The sequence below is a fragment of the Phodopus roborovskii genome, unplaced genomic scaffold, assembly GCF_943737965.1.
Source record: "Phodopus roborovskii unplaced genomic scaffold, PHOROB, whole genome shotgun sequence".
Classification (NCBI taxonomy): Eukaryota; Metazoa; Chordata; class Mammalia; order Rodentia; family Cricetidae; genus Phodopus; species Phodopus roborovskii.
Genome location: NW_026126645.1, coordinates 4,082,530 through 4,097,439, shown reverse-complemented (window position 1 = coordinate 4,097,439; position 14,910 = coordinate 4,082,530). Strand labels below are relative to the sequence as shown.

The 14,910-nt window shown below is 43.4% G+C and overlaps 1 protein-coding gene across 1 annotated transcript in view; it reads right to left on the bottom strand.

Annotated features, from left to right (window-relative positions):
- The window catches only part of Eif4g3 (eukaryotic translation initiation factor 4 gamma 3), a 204,378-nt gene that overhangs the window by 26,870 nt on the left and 162,598 nt on the right, over positions 1-14,910 (bottom strand). Inside the window, exons 18-24 of the mRNA XM_051173661.1 lie at positions 14,763-14,882; positions 9,861-10,031; positions 8,787-8,984; positions 4,094-4,240; positions 3,412-3,648; positions 2,501-2,605; positions 547-679 (exon numbers count right to left, since the gene is read on the bottom strand). Of these exons, the coding sequence (XP_051029618.1) occupies positions 547-679; positions 2,501-2,605; positions 3,412-3,648; positions 4,094-4,240; positions 8,787-8,984; positions 9,861-10,031; positions 14,763-14,882 (1,111 nt within the window). The remainder of the gene's footprint in view (positions 1-546; positions 680-2,500; positions 2,606-3,411; positions 3,649-4,093; positions 4,241-8,786; positions 8,985-9,860; positions 10,032-14,762; positions 14,883-14,910) is intronic.

Sequence of the window (14,910 nt, the reverse complement as noted above, 5' to 3'; positions counted from 1 at the left end):
ACTAAGTTCTGGATCTCAGTTTTCCCAGCAAACTGTCTACTCAGTCCAAACACTGGAATTACACTCTAGTCAGGCTTGTTTACTCCATTTGGAAGTGCATGTTAATTTCATTTCACAGTTGAAATCTTTTCAAATACCAGCCAGGTTTCTTCCATTTTGCATGTCTCTCTTCCCTCAAAATTTCACACCATTCTTAAGTCTAAAAAACCTGCCTCAAGAATCCATCTGCATTGAGGACACCACATGCATTCACTGGGCAGTATTTCCTGGAGGAGTTAACTGTCACACACACAAGAGAGTTGTTTTCTTTCTCTTACCTTGCACGGACATCGAGGCAGGAAGATGCTCACTGTAGGCCTATGAATGCCTGGCTTTGCATAAGTCAGCACACACATTTCCATTTGGCACTCCCTTATTCAATGGTTAGTCTCAGGTCTTGGTGTTGCTTGACAACCACCTCTCTGTTCTTTGTGACCTCATTTCCAGGTCTTACCTAACAGTCCCCAGCACACCCCCCCCCCCCACCTCAGCCATCTCTGCCCTCACCTGGCCTTCTCTTCTCCTTGGTCATCAGCTGCTGGACTTTCCTTTGCTCTTCTTGTTCTTCTATCTTGGCCTCTTTGTGAATCTGTTCAATAGTTTTTGGGCCCTGATCTGCTCTTCGGGACACCCAATTACACTATGAAAGTAGAAAACAAGGTTATCAGTCCAATAATGCAAAAGTTTACAAAAAGGACCAGAAATCTGGCTTGGTGCTTGCCTACCACGTACAAGGCCCTGTGTTTAGTCCTCGGCACCACACACAAGAACAATAGTATAGTAGTTTTCCAAATAAAAATAAAAGCCTATACTTTGCCCAGGTGGTAGTGGTGTAAACCTTTAATCCCAGCACTCAGGAAGCAGAGGCAGATCTCTGCAAGTCTGAGGCCAGTCTGGTCTACAGAGCAAGTTCTAGGATGGCCAGGGATACAAGAGAGAAACCCAATATATTGAAAATAATCAAGTAACCAAACCAAACCACAAAAACACCCCCACCCCCAGCCCATAACTTTCCACCAGGAACCAAAGGAAGCAAACAAAATACCTACAAAATGGAGAATTATGCTAGTTTACTCCAGGGACTCAAGCAAACAAAATAGTAACTGGTGGGGCATGAAGTGCATATTCCAGCAACTGGCAGATAAAAGAGGGAAAACGTGCTCGATACAGCCCTCATTATTGTCTACACTGGAAGGGGACAGGGAGTGGGCCAACAAGAATGGGGACTCCCCAGGGCCGTGTAACACAAGGGCTCATAAAACCAGTTCATGCCATAGTTCACAGGGTTCTGAGTCAAAGATGATTACCACTTCAGTAACAGGACTCTGGTACCTGACCTAGAATGTCACACAAAACTGCTTCTCTCTCCTCAGGAGACAAAACTTGCCTCACTTTATCCCCGCCACCTCCAATGGTTGAACTGAGCAAGTGTGTTGGAGACTGAGTGGTAACATGTTGAATTTAGTTTGTGCTTTTGCTTTCAAGGTCACAACAGGGTTCAGTAAGACATAGAGGTCTCATCAATGCCATGGGGAATGGGTGTGAAGAGGCAGGGCCTATACTTTCAACTGAGGTAGTCACCACAGGGATTAAACCAAGACAAAAGGAGGCGAACAAACACCACAGCTGGCATGACAGGGTGCATGGAGAGAACAAGGTAGTAACATCTACAAGTATGGTGTACATATTTATCTCACAGAGTATTTGTAAGACCTAAAAGGTAGCAATAGCATCACTGTGGAAAGGAAACACAAGACTTAGGAGTTTAACATGTTCACTGTGGAGATTAAATTCAACTGCTTGGCTTAAAAAGCCTGGGTCTCATTAGCCACACTGAATTCTGATGATCAATGTCAGAGCCACAGTGTGGGGAAGGGACTCACGAGGCAGCACTTTCCTTCTGTCAGGTCAGTTCAGGGTTGGACATGCAGCAAAACTACTTTTCATCCACACAAACACCACCCTCTTCTTTATCCTTAAAACAGATGAGACTTCATCATGGTTTTGTGTTCATTCTTTTCCCCTCTTTGTCATCTTGACACAAGCTAGAATTATCTGGGAAGAACCTCAACTGAGGAAATACCCAGACTGCCTGCAGACACTTTCTTGATTAATGTAGGTGGTCCTGCGTTTCGTGAAAAAGCAGGCTGGCCAGATGCAATCCCAGCACTTGGGAGGCAGATGCAGGTGGAACTCAGTGAGTTCGAAGCCAACCAGGCCTCCAAAATGAGTTCCAGGACATCCAGGGATACCTAGAGAAACCCTGTCTTGAAAAACCACAGGCACACACAAAGGGTGAGCAAGCCAATAGGCAGTATCTTCCACAGCCTCAGATTCAGTTCCTGCCTCCAGGCTCCTGCCTAGACTTCCTTGATGACGAACTGCAAGCTGAAATAACCCTCTCCTCTCCAAGTAGCTTTTAGTCATGGTAATTTATCAAAACAATAGAGACCTGACATACCAGCCTGAGGTCTATCACATCTTGAAGCATGAATCGAATCCTGGACGAAGTTTTTCTTTCTTTGACGATTTTCTCCATCTGGTTAAAGTACTGGTCCATACGTGGCTGCAACACATAAAATCATCAAGACTTCTGGCTAAGAAATTCAATTTTCTTTTTTCCATGTACTTTTGTTTGTTATTTTTATTATAAAGGGTCTCACTATGCAGGCCAGGCTGCCTTAAATTTGGAATCCTCTTGCCTCAGCCTCCTGAGTGCTGGATTGCGGATGTGTGCAACCATCCTAAGGTGCAAAGTAGGTTTTTAGGTGATTTAAGAATAACATCTTGCCAGACAGTGGTGGCGCACGCTTTAATCCCAGCATTTGGGAGGCGGGGGCAAGCAAATCTCTAAATTTGAGGCCAGCCTGGTCTACAGAGCTAGTTCCAGAACATCCAGAGCTACACAGTGAAACCCTGTTTCAAACAAAACAAGAAAAACAAAGTGACTTGGGGCAGGCATGGTGATGCACACATGCCATGGGGGGGTGGGTAGGGGTGGGATGGTCAGCCTGGGATATGCAGTGAGATTCTGTCTCAAGAGAAACAATCCTACCAGCTCTTCTTACTCTCATTTTCAGGCCCTGTCCATTTCTTAACCCATTTCTGCTCACAACCTACGAAATAGGAGAAAAAAAGAGAAGGACCAAGCAAGCTAGAGAATCCATAAACTGACCTGCATATGGTTAGGGACTTCCTCACCTCAGGTCTAAAGCAAATGAGGTAAAGAGCATTACGAGTCAAACTGTGGCAATGACAAGAGCAGAGGACGAGCACACAGGCTGTTGGGGTGGGGTACATTGCTCTTGACAGCCAATCTCTGTACTTGAATGAGAGCTGTGCTTGCAGCCTTCAGAGTCCCTGGATCTTTACCTTTGCTTTCTCAAAGTCCAGGTCTTTGCCAATGGTGGTGAGCAGGCGACACAGGCACTCCAGGGACTCTTCGTCATGGTTCTTTAGCAGCTTCACCACACAGTCATGCATGATGGCCTCCGTCAGCATTTTGAGTTTAAAGAGTTCTCCAATAAACTTGATGTTGCCGATGGATCTCCGTCGGGCTTTGTCCTTAGCTTCTTCCAGTTCATCATGAAGCCTTGTCCTCTCCTCTGGCTGTTGTGTAAAAAGGGGTGAGAGCATCTAAGATGGGAGATCTTATGTTTTCTAGGACTCAAATGTCTTTTGGGACATAAACAATGAAAGGGCTTAACTCCTCAAAAACCACATGCAGAAGTGTGCATCCATCAAGATTTGTGGAGCCAAGCAACATCTCTAAAACCTAAGGCTACTGCTGTGGAGCTGAGTGCCCTGTCACATGGCAATAAACCACCGCACTCACGCACGCACAGAAACACTACCTCTCTCTCTTTCTCACACACACACCTTAAACATACATTCTCTCTCTCTCTCACACACACACACACACACACACACATGCGCGCACTGCTCCCCCCAACCACACATACACAGGAGGAGATGCCAGCAATAACAGATCCCCCTGAAGCTGCCACAGCTAGCTATTTGACAATTCTGACAGTACTTAATGTGAAGTCCTTACAGCGCTGGCAGCTTCAAGTTCTTTCTGCTTCTTCTCAAAGACATCATCATCTGCTTTATCTTTTTCAAACTCCTTCTGGCAACGGTTTAGCAGCAGCTTCCGGAAATTCACTGTGTTACCAGGCTTCTCTGCCATGGGTACCTTTAGCTGCATTCAGAGAAAAAAGTAAAAAGGCAGCTAAATTACCTAATGCAGACATACACACAGGTAAGCATCCTTAAAAATGCAGCTTCAGTCATCTCCACAGTGTAATGAAAAGCAGTCATGCTTCTTATGCAGAAGAGACACACACTCGTACACACTTTCTTGTCCTTTGTGGATATGCTTCAAGCTAACACAGAATCTGTTATCAACTGTCAACCACCTTACACTTTAGACTTTTACACTGTAGAGGGTTATCCTGTTTATTATTACTGAATTTACATGAGGTGTAGGTGTGTGTGTGTGTGTGTATGTATGTATGTACAGGCATGGTACACCCATGAAGTATTCTCATGTTCCACATGGGTTACTGGGATCAAATTCAGTTCATCAAGGTTGCATATAAACACCTTTATCCACTGACCCATCTTAATAATAACTGTGTCTTAAAGGTGGTCCTGAATTCTAATTCTCCTGCTCAACCTTCCAAGGGCTTGGACTAAAGGAGTATCCTACCATGCAGGGATTAAAGGTGTTGGGGACTAAGAGCTGCATGTGCACCAGGTACCTTATCACCTGAGTCACAACCTAAGACCCTAGTTTAAAAAAACAACAACAAAATGATTTAAGTAACTTTGGCTTAAAGTAACAAGCGGAATAACACAAAATAAGGGAGAATTTCAGGGCCCCAGCAGAACCTGGGAAAGGGCAGGGCTTTTGCAGACTGTTGCCCTAAGTTTCCCGGAAGGGCATTTTCACACTGGACCACACTGACCATGACTATCAATATGCAGTAGTATGTTTTTTATTTTTCTTTTAGAGACAAGTCACAGAATGTTTCAGAACATACAGAGGTTGTGCTGAGCCCTTACCCAGCAACCATCTTCCCAGAAAGCATACACTGGCCTGAGAAAATGTAAGTAGACAGCACATCTGTGCTGAATCTGCATCCAGCCTATAAGACAGGTATTGACGTTTAATGTGAACTGCTCAATGTAGGTCCTCCAACCTACTGCTATCTTCCCTCAATGACCAGCGTGTACAGCATGCTATGTGCACTATGCACGGACTTGAGAAAAGGCATCTCTACTGGACACACCGAAAACACAGAGGTATGCCTGCATGGAGAGAGGGCTCATTTAAAAAAAACCAGTTACTGCTCCAGTGCATTGGGCAAGCTGCACAGGCTTGCTCACTCAGGTCACTTCAGCTCTATCCTACTGTCCAAGACAGATGTTTGATCTGTAATGGCAAGCAGACCCCTACGCATGAGTGTCCTGCCAGTCTCCCATGGGATGGGATTACAGGTGTGCAATAATACATCTGCTTTTCCATAAATTACTGCTTTCAACTCCTCCATTCTTTCTCTGTTTTGTTGGAAAGCCTATCCAGTGGAAATGTTGCAAGTTCCACATAGGATATAACACCCAGATGCTTAACCTCCTGAGTAAGCCTCATTCTTCATACTCCAGGATCACACACCCGACACGCAGCTAAAGCTTGAGAACTTCTCACAGGGCATGAAAGCAGTTCATTCAAGTTCTTGTTTTATTTCTCTGTGTGACTTTTTGAGACAGGTTCCCATGTATCCCAGGCCATACAGTAAAGTATTTACCCATGATGTTCCTGTTAGAATTATAGGCCAGCTCTATATACACCTGACTTAGGATTACTACTGCTGTGATAAAACATCATGACTAAAAACAACTTGGGGAGGAAAGGCTTTATTTTATTCATAGTTCATCATTAAAAGCAGTGAGGGTAGGGATTCAAGAGAAAGGTACAGGCAGGAGCTGATGCAGAGACCATGGAAGAGTGTTGCTTATTGGCTTGTTCCTCATGGCTTGCTCAGCCTGCTTTCTAATAGGACAAACAACCCAGCATTGGCCTCACCCACAATGGGCTGGGCCTTCCTACATCAGTCACTATTAAGAAAATGTCCCATAGGCTTGTGTGCAGTCCCATCTGGTGGGGCATTTTCTCAACTGAGGCTCCTTCCTCTCTGATGACTAGCTCATGTCAAGCCAGCGCACTTTTGTATTGACGTATTCATTTTCTCACCCACAGGGCCAATCTAGGCATAAAGACTCGAGCAATGTGTAATTCAGAGGCATTCTGAAATGGGGATGTTCACTTTGAATATAACTAAAACAAAATATGGCAACTTAAGATTATAAAATCAGTTGACTTTCTTTAATTAAAAATGTATTTATTTAGGGGGCTGGAGAGATGGCTTAGGTCCTGAGTTCAATTCCTAGTAACTAACTATGATGAGATCTGGAGCCCTCTTCTGGTGTGTAGGCATACACGCAGGCATAACACTATACTTAAAAAAAAAAAAAAAAAAAAAAAAAAAAATCTTTAAAATATTACTTATTTAAATTTCTTCATTTGAGAATGGTATGTGCTACATACAGCTCTGGATAGCATAGAACTCGGTATGTAGCCCAGGTTAGCCTTGAACTTTTCATGATCCTCATGCATCTAATCCTGAGTGCTACAATACCTGGCTGGTATATTTGTTCATTTATTGTTGAGACAGGGTCTTCCTGGCATTGAGTGTGTAACTATACTCCTGCCTAGATAGAAATCATCATCATCTATAGGTACAATTATCTACAGGACACTTCTCCAACACTTTTCTCCAGACTAAGAGGTGTTAAATTCTGGTAATGTGCCTCATAGTCACAAAGAGGGTCCTGAAGGATTCCTGAGAGACATTTGCAATTGAACTGCGAGAAGCTGTGACATCAGAAGCACAATTTTCTCTGATGACCCCCTGAAACTGTAGACAGTTTGCCTGAGCACAGTGTGTAGGGAGAGGTACCAATTGCAAATGTATGGCTTCTGGGAGAAATCTGTAACATCAATATCCTCAACATATCTAACAATGTCAGAAAAAAAGGGACTCCACTGTACTCTTTAGAATCTTTAGAATCTCCTGAATCTTCAACAGCAACACTCACAGGTAGGATTTCCGAAATTGAATACTAGAGCCATTTGGTTTGAAAAGGTATTGTCACACCCTCTTCACATTGTAACATGTATGCAGTAGCCTTAACCTGTTCTTCCTAAGATGCCAGCGATAACTAAAAAGTACTTCCAGATGCTGACAGGTGGTGAGGGAGAAGTCCCTGGTGAGAAGATTAGTTTAGTTCAGTATTGGAGCTAAGGTTGTATCAATTCACAAAGGATAATGATTGAGGGCTGGGGGGATGGCTCAGTGGTTAAGAGCACTTGCTGCTCTTTCATAGGCTAGAATTCCCAGTACCCACATCAGGCCACTCATAACCACCTCTAACTCTAGGGAATCTGACGTCCTCTCCTAGCTACCCAGGCATACACAGGAGTATGCACACAGTTTGTCTTGATTCATAGTCTTTAGGAACTTGTAGACCTGCGTCAGTTTTCATAGCTTTTTCCTCTGAAACAGACAAATGCGGCTGTGGTGCACACACACAGTCACATAGTGACTAAGCAACAGTGAGGCTCAGGAAGAGTTCTGCTGGTTTATGCACTGAACGAGTTCCATCCACCACTCTCTCTCCATCCCGTCTCCCTTTCCACACTTACTTTGGTGGTTAGAAGACTATCTAAGCAGGAATTTTATGCTTACAGAGTCTTTAAATTTTATTCAGTTTCTGCCCCCCCCCCCCCCGAGACAGGGTTTCTCTGTTTTGCTTTGGAGGTTGTCCTGGAACTAGCTCTGTAGATCAGGCTGGCCTCCAACTCACAGAGACCTGCCTGCCTCCGCCTCTTTTGAGTGCTGGGATTAAAGGTGTGAGCCACCAACACCTGCTTTTTTAAAAAAAGTTTTATGGGTTGGTGGGGGCATGGGAGGACGGGAGGGAGAGGTAACTGGGGTTGGTAAATAAGAATGTTTTTAATTTAGATAAAAATTTATTTTAAAAAGTTATTTATTTGTACTTTAGTCATATGTATGCTATAGCCTGGAATAAATGGCTGTGGACAATTTAAGAAAAGGAAGTTATTTATCTATTTATATTTATCTATTTATATTTATATGCTGTATCCTAGGCTGGCTTAGCCCTCATTCTCTTGAGTGCTAGGACTGAAGGCATGAGCTACTACGTCCAGCAGGAGAGGAAATGATCAGATTTTAAACATTTTCGGTGATGAGACAATGATCTTTTCATTTCCAGAGGCCAGAATTAGAGGAGTTAATTTAATTTTAAATTTAGCTTATGTTAAAGTTAGCATCTGCTCTAGTTCTATAAGATGACGCTCCAGAATAAAACTGTTGCCTAGGACATAATTCCACATTACTAACTCAAACGTTCCTTAGTCTTCCCTGGGTTGGAGGAAATCATAAGCCTATGCCCATTTCAATCGAGTCACCATAAACCTACCCCGAAATGGTAGGGACAGATGTTAGGTTAGTGAAGAGTCTTTTTAATAAGTACACTATACATGAGCATTAGCAATATATTCTCCCCTTTCCATTGCCCCAATAACACACTGGGAAGAATGTGCAGTGAGGGGAGAATATACCTCTTGGTGGTTCTGCTTTTACTGCTTCCTCTCTTCTTACCGTTACTAGGCATCGACACATGTTTGCATAAGCCACAGAGAAACTGGGCTCATCAATAGCCTTCTCAAAGACCAGGTCGATGACTCCTTTCAGCCGCTCCTCGGTGTCCACGGTAAGGCCCGACACCTGCTTCATCAGCTGGTTGAACATCTGTGGTGTTAGTTTATTTAAGATACTCCGAACTTTTCTGAAAAGTTCCTAGAGGGTTAAAATAAAAAGATTAACTAGTCTTACACACACCCATTTGAACAATCAAGGTGAGCGAGCTCCCACCACCCGTTCCTTAACATTTAGCAAGGACTTCAGTGACGTAAAGGTCAGGAAATCACCTGCAGTCTTGATTCCACACCCTGCCTCCCATGGACCCATGAATTCTACCCAGTACCCTCTATAGGCTCAACTGCCAACCAGGCTTCTGTGCATTTCTCAGGCCACAGATTTATTACAGATTTATTCCTGCTTAGGGTGAAGTAAAAAGATTTTAATTAAAAAAAAAAAAATCTTTAAATAATGTAGAAATGAGCCAGGCAGTGGTGGCACACACCTTTAATCCCAGCTCTCAGGAGGCAGAGGCCAGTATATCTCTGAGATCGAGGCCAGCCTGGTCTACAGAGTGAGTTCCAGGATAGGTTCCAAAGCTACACATAAAAATCAAAATAAAGAACATGCATGAAAATGAATCTCATTATGACAATAATATATTTTTTAAAAATGGAGAAAAGCAAGCCTCATATGAACACAGCATGAGCCACAGAAAAGGACACAGTGGTTTCTTCCTTGTATCTTTGTAGTATTGAGGACCATGCCAGGTAAGCCTTAAGTGGAGTGATATTTTAAGTCCACCAATAAAGAAGAAATAGATTATCATTTATAGGTTTACAAAACAATGCCATTAGAAAAAAAAAAAAAAAAAAAAAAAAAAAAAAGCCAGGTTATGGTGGCTAACATTCTTGATGAGACAGGATTTGTGTGAACTGGAACCGGCCAGGGCCCTGCCTCACCACACCAAACCTTCCCACATCCTGGTAAGGCCGAAGAACTTACAAGGCAAAGCTGGAGCTCACAGCCTCTCACCTGTGTTTTAATGCTTTCGGGGTCGTCCGCATGGCTATCCCGCTTCTGGCTGGGCTTCCAGGCGTTCTCTGCCTTTCTCAGATGCACGTCTTCTTTTACAGAGACGGTGATGATCTTTCTGGGCTCCCTTCTCTGGCCAGGCTGAGACCTCCGAGGCCCAACATTCAACAACTACAACAAGAACATTGCATCCATTCAGAGAACCTGGAGCAGCCTGTGTCTGCAGGGTTACTCAAGCCTCACGGTCACACCAAACCTTCTAGATGAAAACACCTGGTACTATGTGTTCAAGTTAGGAATAATTGTGAGTATTAGGAAGAAGAAAAATGGTGGCAGAATATCATTACCAAAACATCTCTACTTAAAGGGCCAAAAGGATCAAAAAATGGTGTCTGATAAACTATCATTCCCAATCCTGCCCAGGAGCCTGTGCTCAAGGGAAGTTGACATTGCATAGGACACAGTGGCTGTATCACAGCTATGGCAACGACCGGTTACTTCGTGCTCCACTAACACTCATAGTAGTAGTCCCCAGTTACAAATCTGCCCCAATCACTATCTGTAAAAAGAAAAGAAAGCAAGTTAAGAAGAAATCATCTGTACCAGTTGTAGTATCGCACACCCACACACCTGTCAGCCCAGCACAGGGAACAGGAGACAGAAATATCAGCCTGGGCTACATAGTGAGTTCTCGGACAGTCTGAGCTAAGGGTGAGATTGTGTCTCAAAATCAACAAATTAGGTATCATTAAATTCTAAAACGATAAGGAAATCCATACAAAAGCTGTATTTATGAACTTTAAGGGTAAAATTTAAATATAGCTTTATTATTACATTTTCTGTGACAGATACCCACTCTGAAGTCAGATCATTGGGACACCTTATTTCATCAATTATTCTCTGGAAACAGTTATTTACTGAAAAAAAGTCTGCATATTTCTGATCCCCTCCTACTACAATACATGTAGTAATACCAATATGCACCAACGATACAGTGGTTATCAAATTATGTATTGTTACTGCAAGAGATTAAGTTGTGCAGGGCTGGTATGAGGGCTCAGCCTTATGAATGTTTACTGGAAGACAGGCAGTGTTGGTGCACACCTTTAATCCCAGTACTTGAGGGAGAACAGGAGGATCTCAGTGAGTTTGAGGCTAGCCTGGTCTACATGGCTGGTTCCAGGCCAGGCAGAGCTACATATGTCTTTGTTGGTGGACCCAAGTTTGGTTAGCAGCACCCAGGCTTGGCAGCTCACAACTAGCGCTTGTCACTCCAACCCTGAGGGATCTGATGCCCTAGTCTAGCTGCCTTGGGACTACACTCATGTGCACGCACGCAAGCACACTCACATACACACACAATTTTAAAGGGGCTGAAGAGATGGCTCAGTTGTTAAGAGCACCTTCTGCTTTTGCAGAGGACTGGAGAGTTCAGTTCCCAGCATCTATGTAACTCAGTTCACAAATGTCTGGAACTCTAGTTCCATAGGATTCTATGTCTTTAGACCTCTGTAGGTAGTGAACCCCCGTACACAACCACACACACAAAAGACACATATGTCTGTTTTTTAAACTCTTAAATTAATAATTTTTTAAAGCTTTATTTTGTATGTAAAACTGACAGCTACCACCTTAAATGTTTGAAATCAGTTTCCTTTCTTGGTTTTTCACTTTTTCTTTGAAACAATCTCACTATGTAGCCAAGGCTGGCCTTGTACTCACAGAGATCCATCTGTCACAGCTGGAATTCACGGTGTATGCGCTTTTGAGAGGACACAGGCAGGGTCACACCTGCAGGTGAGGTTACCCTGAACTGGCTGTGTCTGCTCCTCTATGACTGGGCTCACAGTGGACCACTACCACCACACACAGCATTACTTTTCACAGTTAACTATGGAGGGGACCTCTCAGGCCTGATGCACACTATCTACATTTTCTCCTGAAAAAATCATTCCGTTAGATTTTAAGAGGGAAGAAAAAATTTGCATAAGACAAACTGCACCTGTGTCTCAGATACTAACTGGATGCTGCCCTTTTAAATACATAGAGAACTCTGGGAAAGAAAAACATGGACTAAATTGCCAGGCTTCCTAGGAAAGCAGTGTTGAGGTCACACATGGTTCCAGGCTAGGCTGATGAGTTTAGAGTTATTTTCCAATTAAATGCCCGGAACCATCCCTTACACAACCATCAATCAAGCACTAGAAATGGTGGTGTCACGTGGGCATCAGGACGAAATTTCGTATCCCCATTAGCATTGTCAGATGTATATAGTAAGGACCCAGCACTGATGACAGACTCCCCAGTGTTTTAGCAGACATTAAAAACAAAAGCAAGGGGCCGGAGAGATAGATGGCTTAGTGCTCTTCCAGAGGACCTGGGTTCAATTTCCAGCAACCACATGGCAGCTCACAACTGTCACCCACAGCAAAACACCAGTGCACAAAACCAAAACACAAACCAAAAAACAAGTCAGATGAGGTATGAGATATAACTGAGAGACTGGACCATGAGGGACAGTTGCTAAATCAGGCTCTAAGGACATTTACTTATAAATGAATCTTCTACATATGATCTAGGCCAGACAGCTCATTGAGCCAAACACTATCTGGATTTTACTATTTAGGTGATGTTCTTGAGGCAGAATGTGGGGGTATCCTTTTCAGAGTTTGACATAACTCAAGAACAATGATGCTTTCAGACATTTAATTTAACCCACACTTGGATATAAAAACAGATGCACTTGGGTAGAATGAAATTACATGGAAATCATGCAGAAGTCATGGAATGAGGGACTGAGAAGATGGATCGGGTAGTAAAGAGCACACTACACAACATGAGGACTGGAGTTCAAAACCCGCAGCATCCACGGGAAAGACAGGCATGCATGAGGTGAGCATGCACACCTGTGATCTTGGTGACAATGGGATGGGGCCCAGCCAGTGTAGCTGGAACAGCAAGCCCCAGGTTCCACAAAAGACCCTGTCTCACAAACTCATGTCATCTGCAATAGATGCACACACCAGATAAGGACCGCTGGTCTGCCCAGGGACATATACCACACATGTACGCGATACAACAAAGAGTCTTCTCTGAAGATGGTCACTGACAAAAATTACTGCAAACACCAATAAGCACACCTCAAGACTATAACCTGCAACATCTCTTTACCTGCTTCACGTTCCCACAGGAAAGTCATCCAGTGTTAAGAGGTTATACACAGGGCAAACTGATACCTGCACTGTGATCATGGAAAGCCAAGTGTCACAGGCCCCAAGTCAAATTGTCCCAGGCTATCTTTAGCTCCAACAGTAAGTCATTGATTGTCCACCTCTGCATTTGACCTAATATCCTTATGACCATCAGGGAATTCTTTTGGCATTTACTAACAAACCACTAGCATCTACAACCTCAGGGGACAAGAGTGTCTGTCATCATACAGCCTGTGAGGCCTGAGACCAACATCTCCGTCCTTGGTTATAACTCACTACCTAAAATCTCCAAGAGGATATTTAAAGAATGACATTCTTTTGCTATTAGCACAAAAAGTCACAGAACTGCCACCAAGTAAGAATACAGTATTTGACAAAACCTGAATCTGTTTTCTTGCGCTCACGTTTGGCTCTAAAATAAACTCTTATTGACTTCAAGCTGAAAGCTGTACTTTGCACTAACACTATGAAGTATCAAGTTTAAAGTATTTAGTTTAAAGATATAGTATTCTTTAAGAACAGTACCATATAGTGAATGACTTACATCCTACCCACCATGAGTACATGCATTTCAACACCCACACATGGGATCCTGTGCCGTGATTATGCCAGATTGAAAATGAGGTGATGAGGTAACAGGCGAGCGCCATCATGTCTATACCTGGTTTTTCACATGAGTTCCATTCTGGGGACTGAACTCAGGTCCTCAGGCTTAGTTGCAAGCACGTGACCAAATAAGTCACCTTTATATCCTCCCAAAAAGTTACCTTAAAAGTTCATTTTCCATTTTCATTATTTTACGAGGTACAGCTTGTTCTCAACTCATATGGCTTCCTTTGATTCAACTATTGAAAAACAATAGACAACAAGCTGGTAATAAAAACTGAGAAGGAACACTACAAGGAGACATGCCTGGATTTGTACCATTCACGAATCACTTGTGAACAAAACTGAGCAAAACGGGAGTAACCCAGATGTCATCACCCTGAGGAAAAGCAATGAGCCCCAGACTTGTGCCGTTCTACAAAGCAGAGAGGGAGTGAGCAGAGCCTGAAGAATATGGCACAGTGTGGTGCCCAGTGCAGATCCACTGGTGATGCCACTTCCTCTTCTGAAAAGGCTGCCACTGTGTGTACAATAACGTGTAGGTTACCAATACTAGACTTCTGTAGATGTCATTTCCCTAAGTTTCGAGCAAACAAAAACTTGAATGAATAAATAAATAAGATCTGGCACATCCCCACAGGTAAGCTCTTTACGGGTAAGAGAGATATTGCCAGAGGAGTGCAGCCTGGAGCTGTGTTCAGTTCCAAAAATGGCAATCCATGTATGCTCTGCACTATGTAAGTCTGTAGAAACAAAGATGAGAGGACTGGCTGAGTGCCACTGGAATCTCTAGGATACCATGACTTCTCAGAATCCTACCAAGTTTGGTGCTGTAGCAAAAGCATGTGCAGGACACTTCAACATCAGACAAATGAAGACCAGATCAAGTTACTGCAGTAAAAATGACACAGAGGTGCATTGTGCATTTGTTTTAATATTCATATGTATATTATGAAGGATAGTCTTTGCCTCTTCTACTTGTTGATCACAGGACTCAGCATACAAAAGCCACACCCTGTCCTCAGACAAGATGTCTACCACAGCTTCCTATCTGATTGGGCTGTTGTAGGGTACTGGCACTTACAGGCACGCCTCTTCCTCCAGGCGTCTGCCTTCCAAAATCTGCAAAGGCTGGGGTGAAGTCAGGTCCTCGAGGCAAAATGCGAGGGTCCAGGGTTCGCATCGGCAGTCTGGGCTGGTTGATCTGCATGCATGAAGAAGCACAGAAAAGC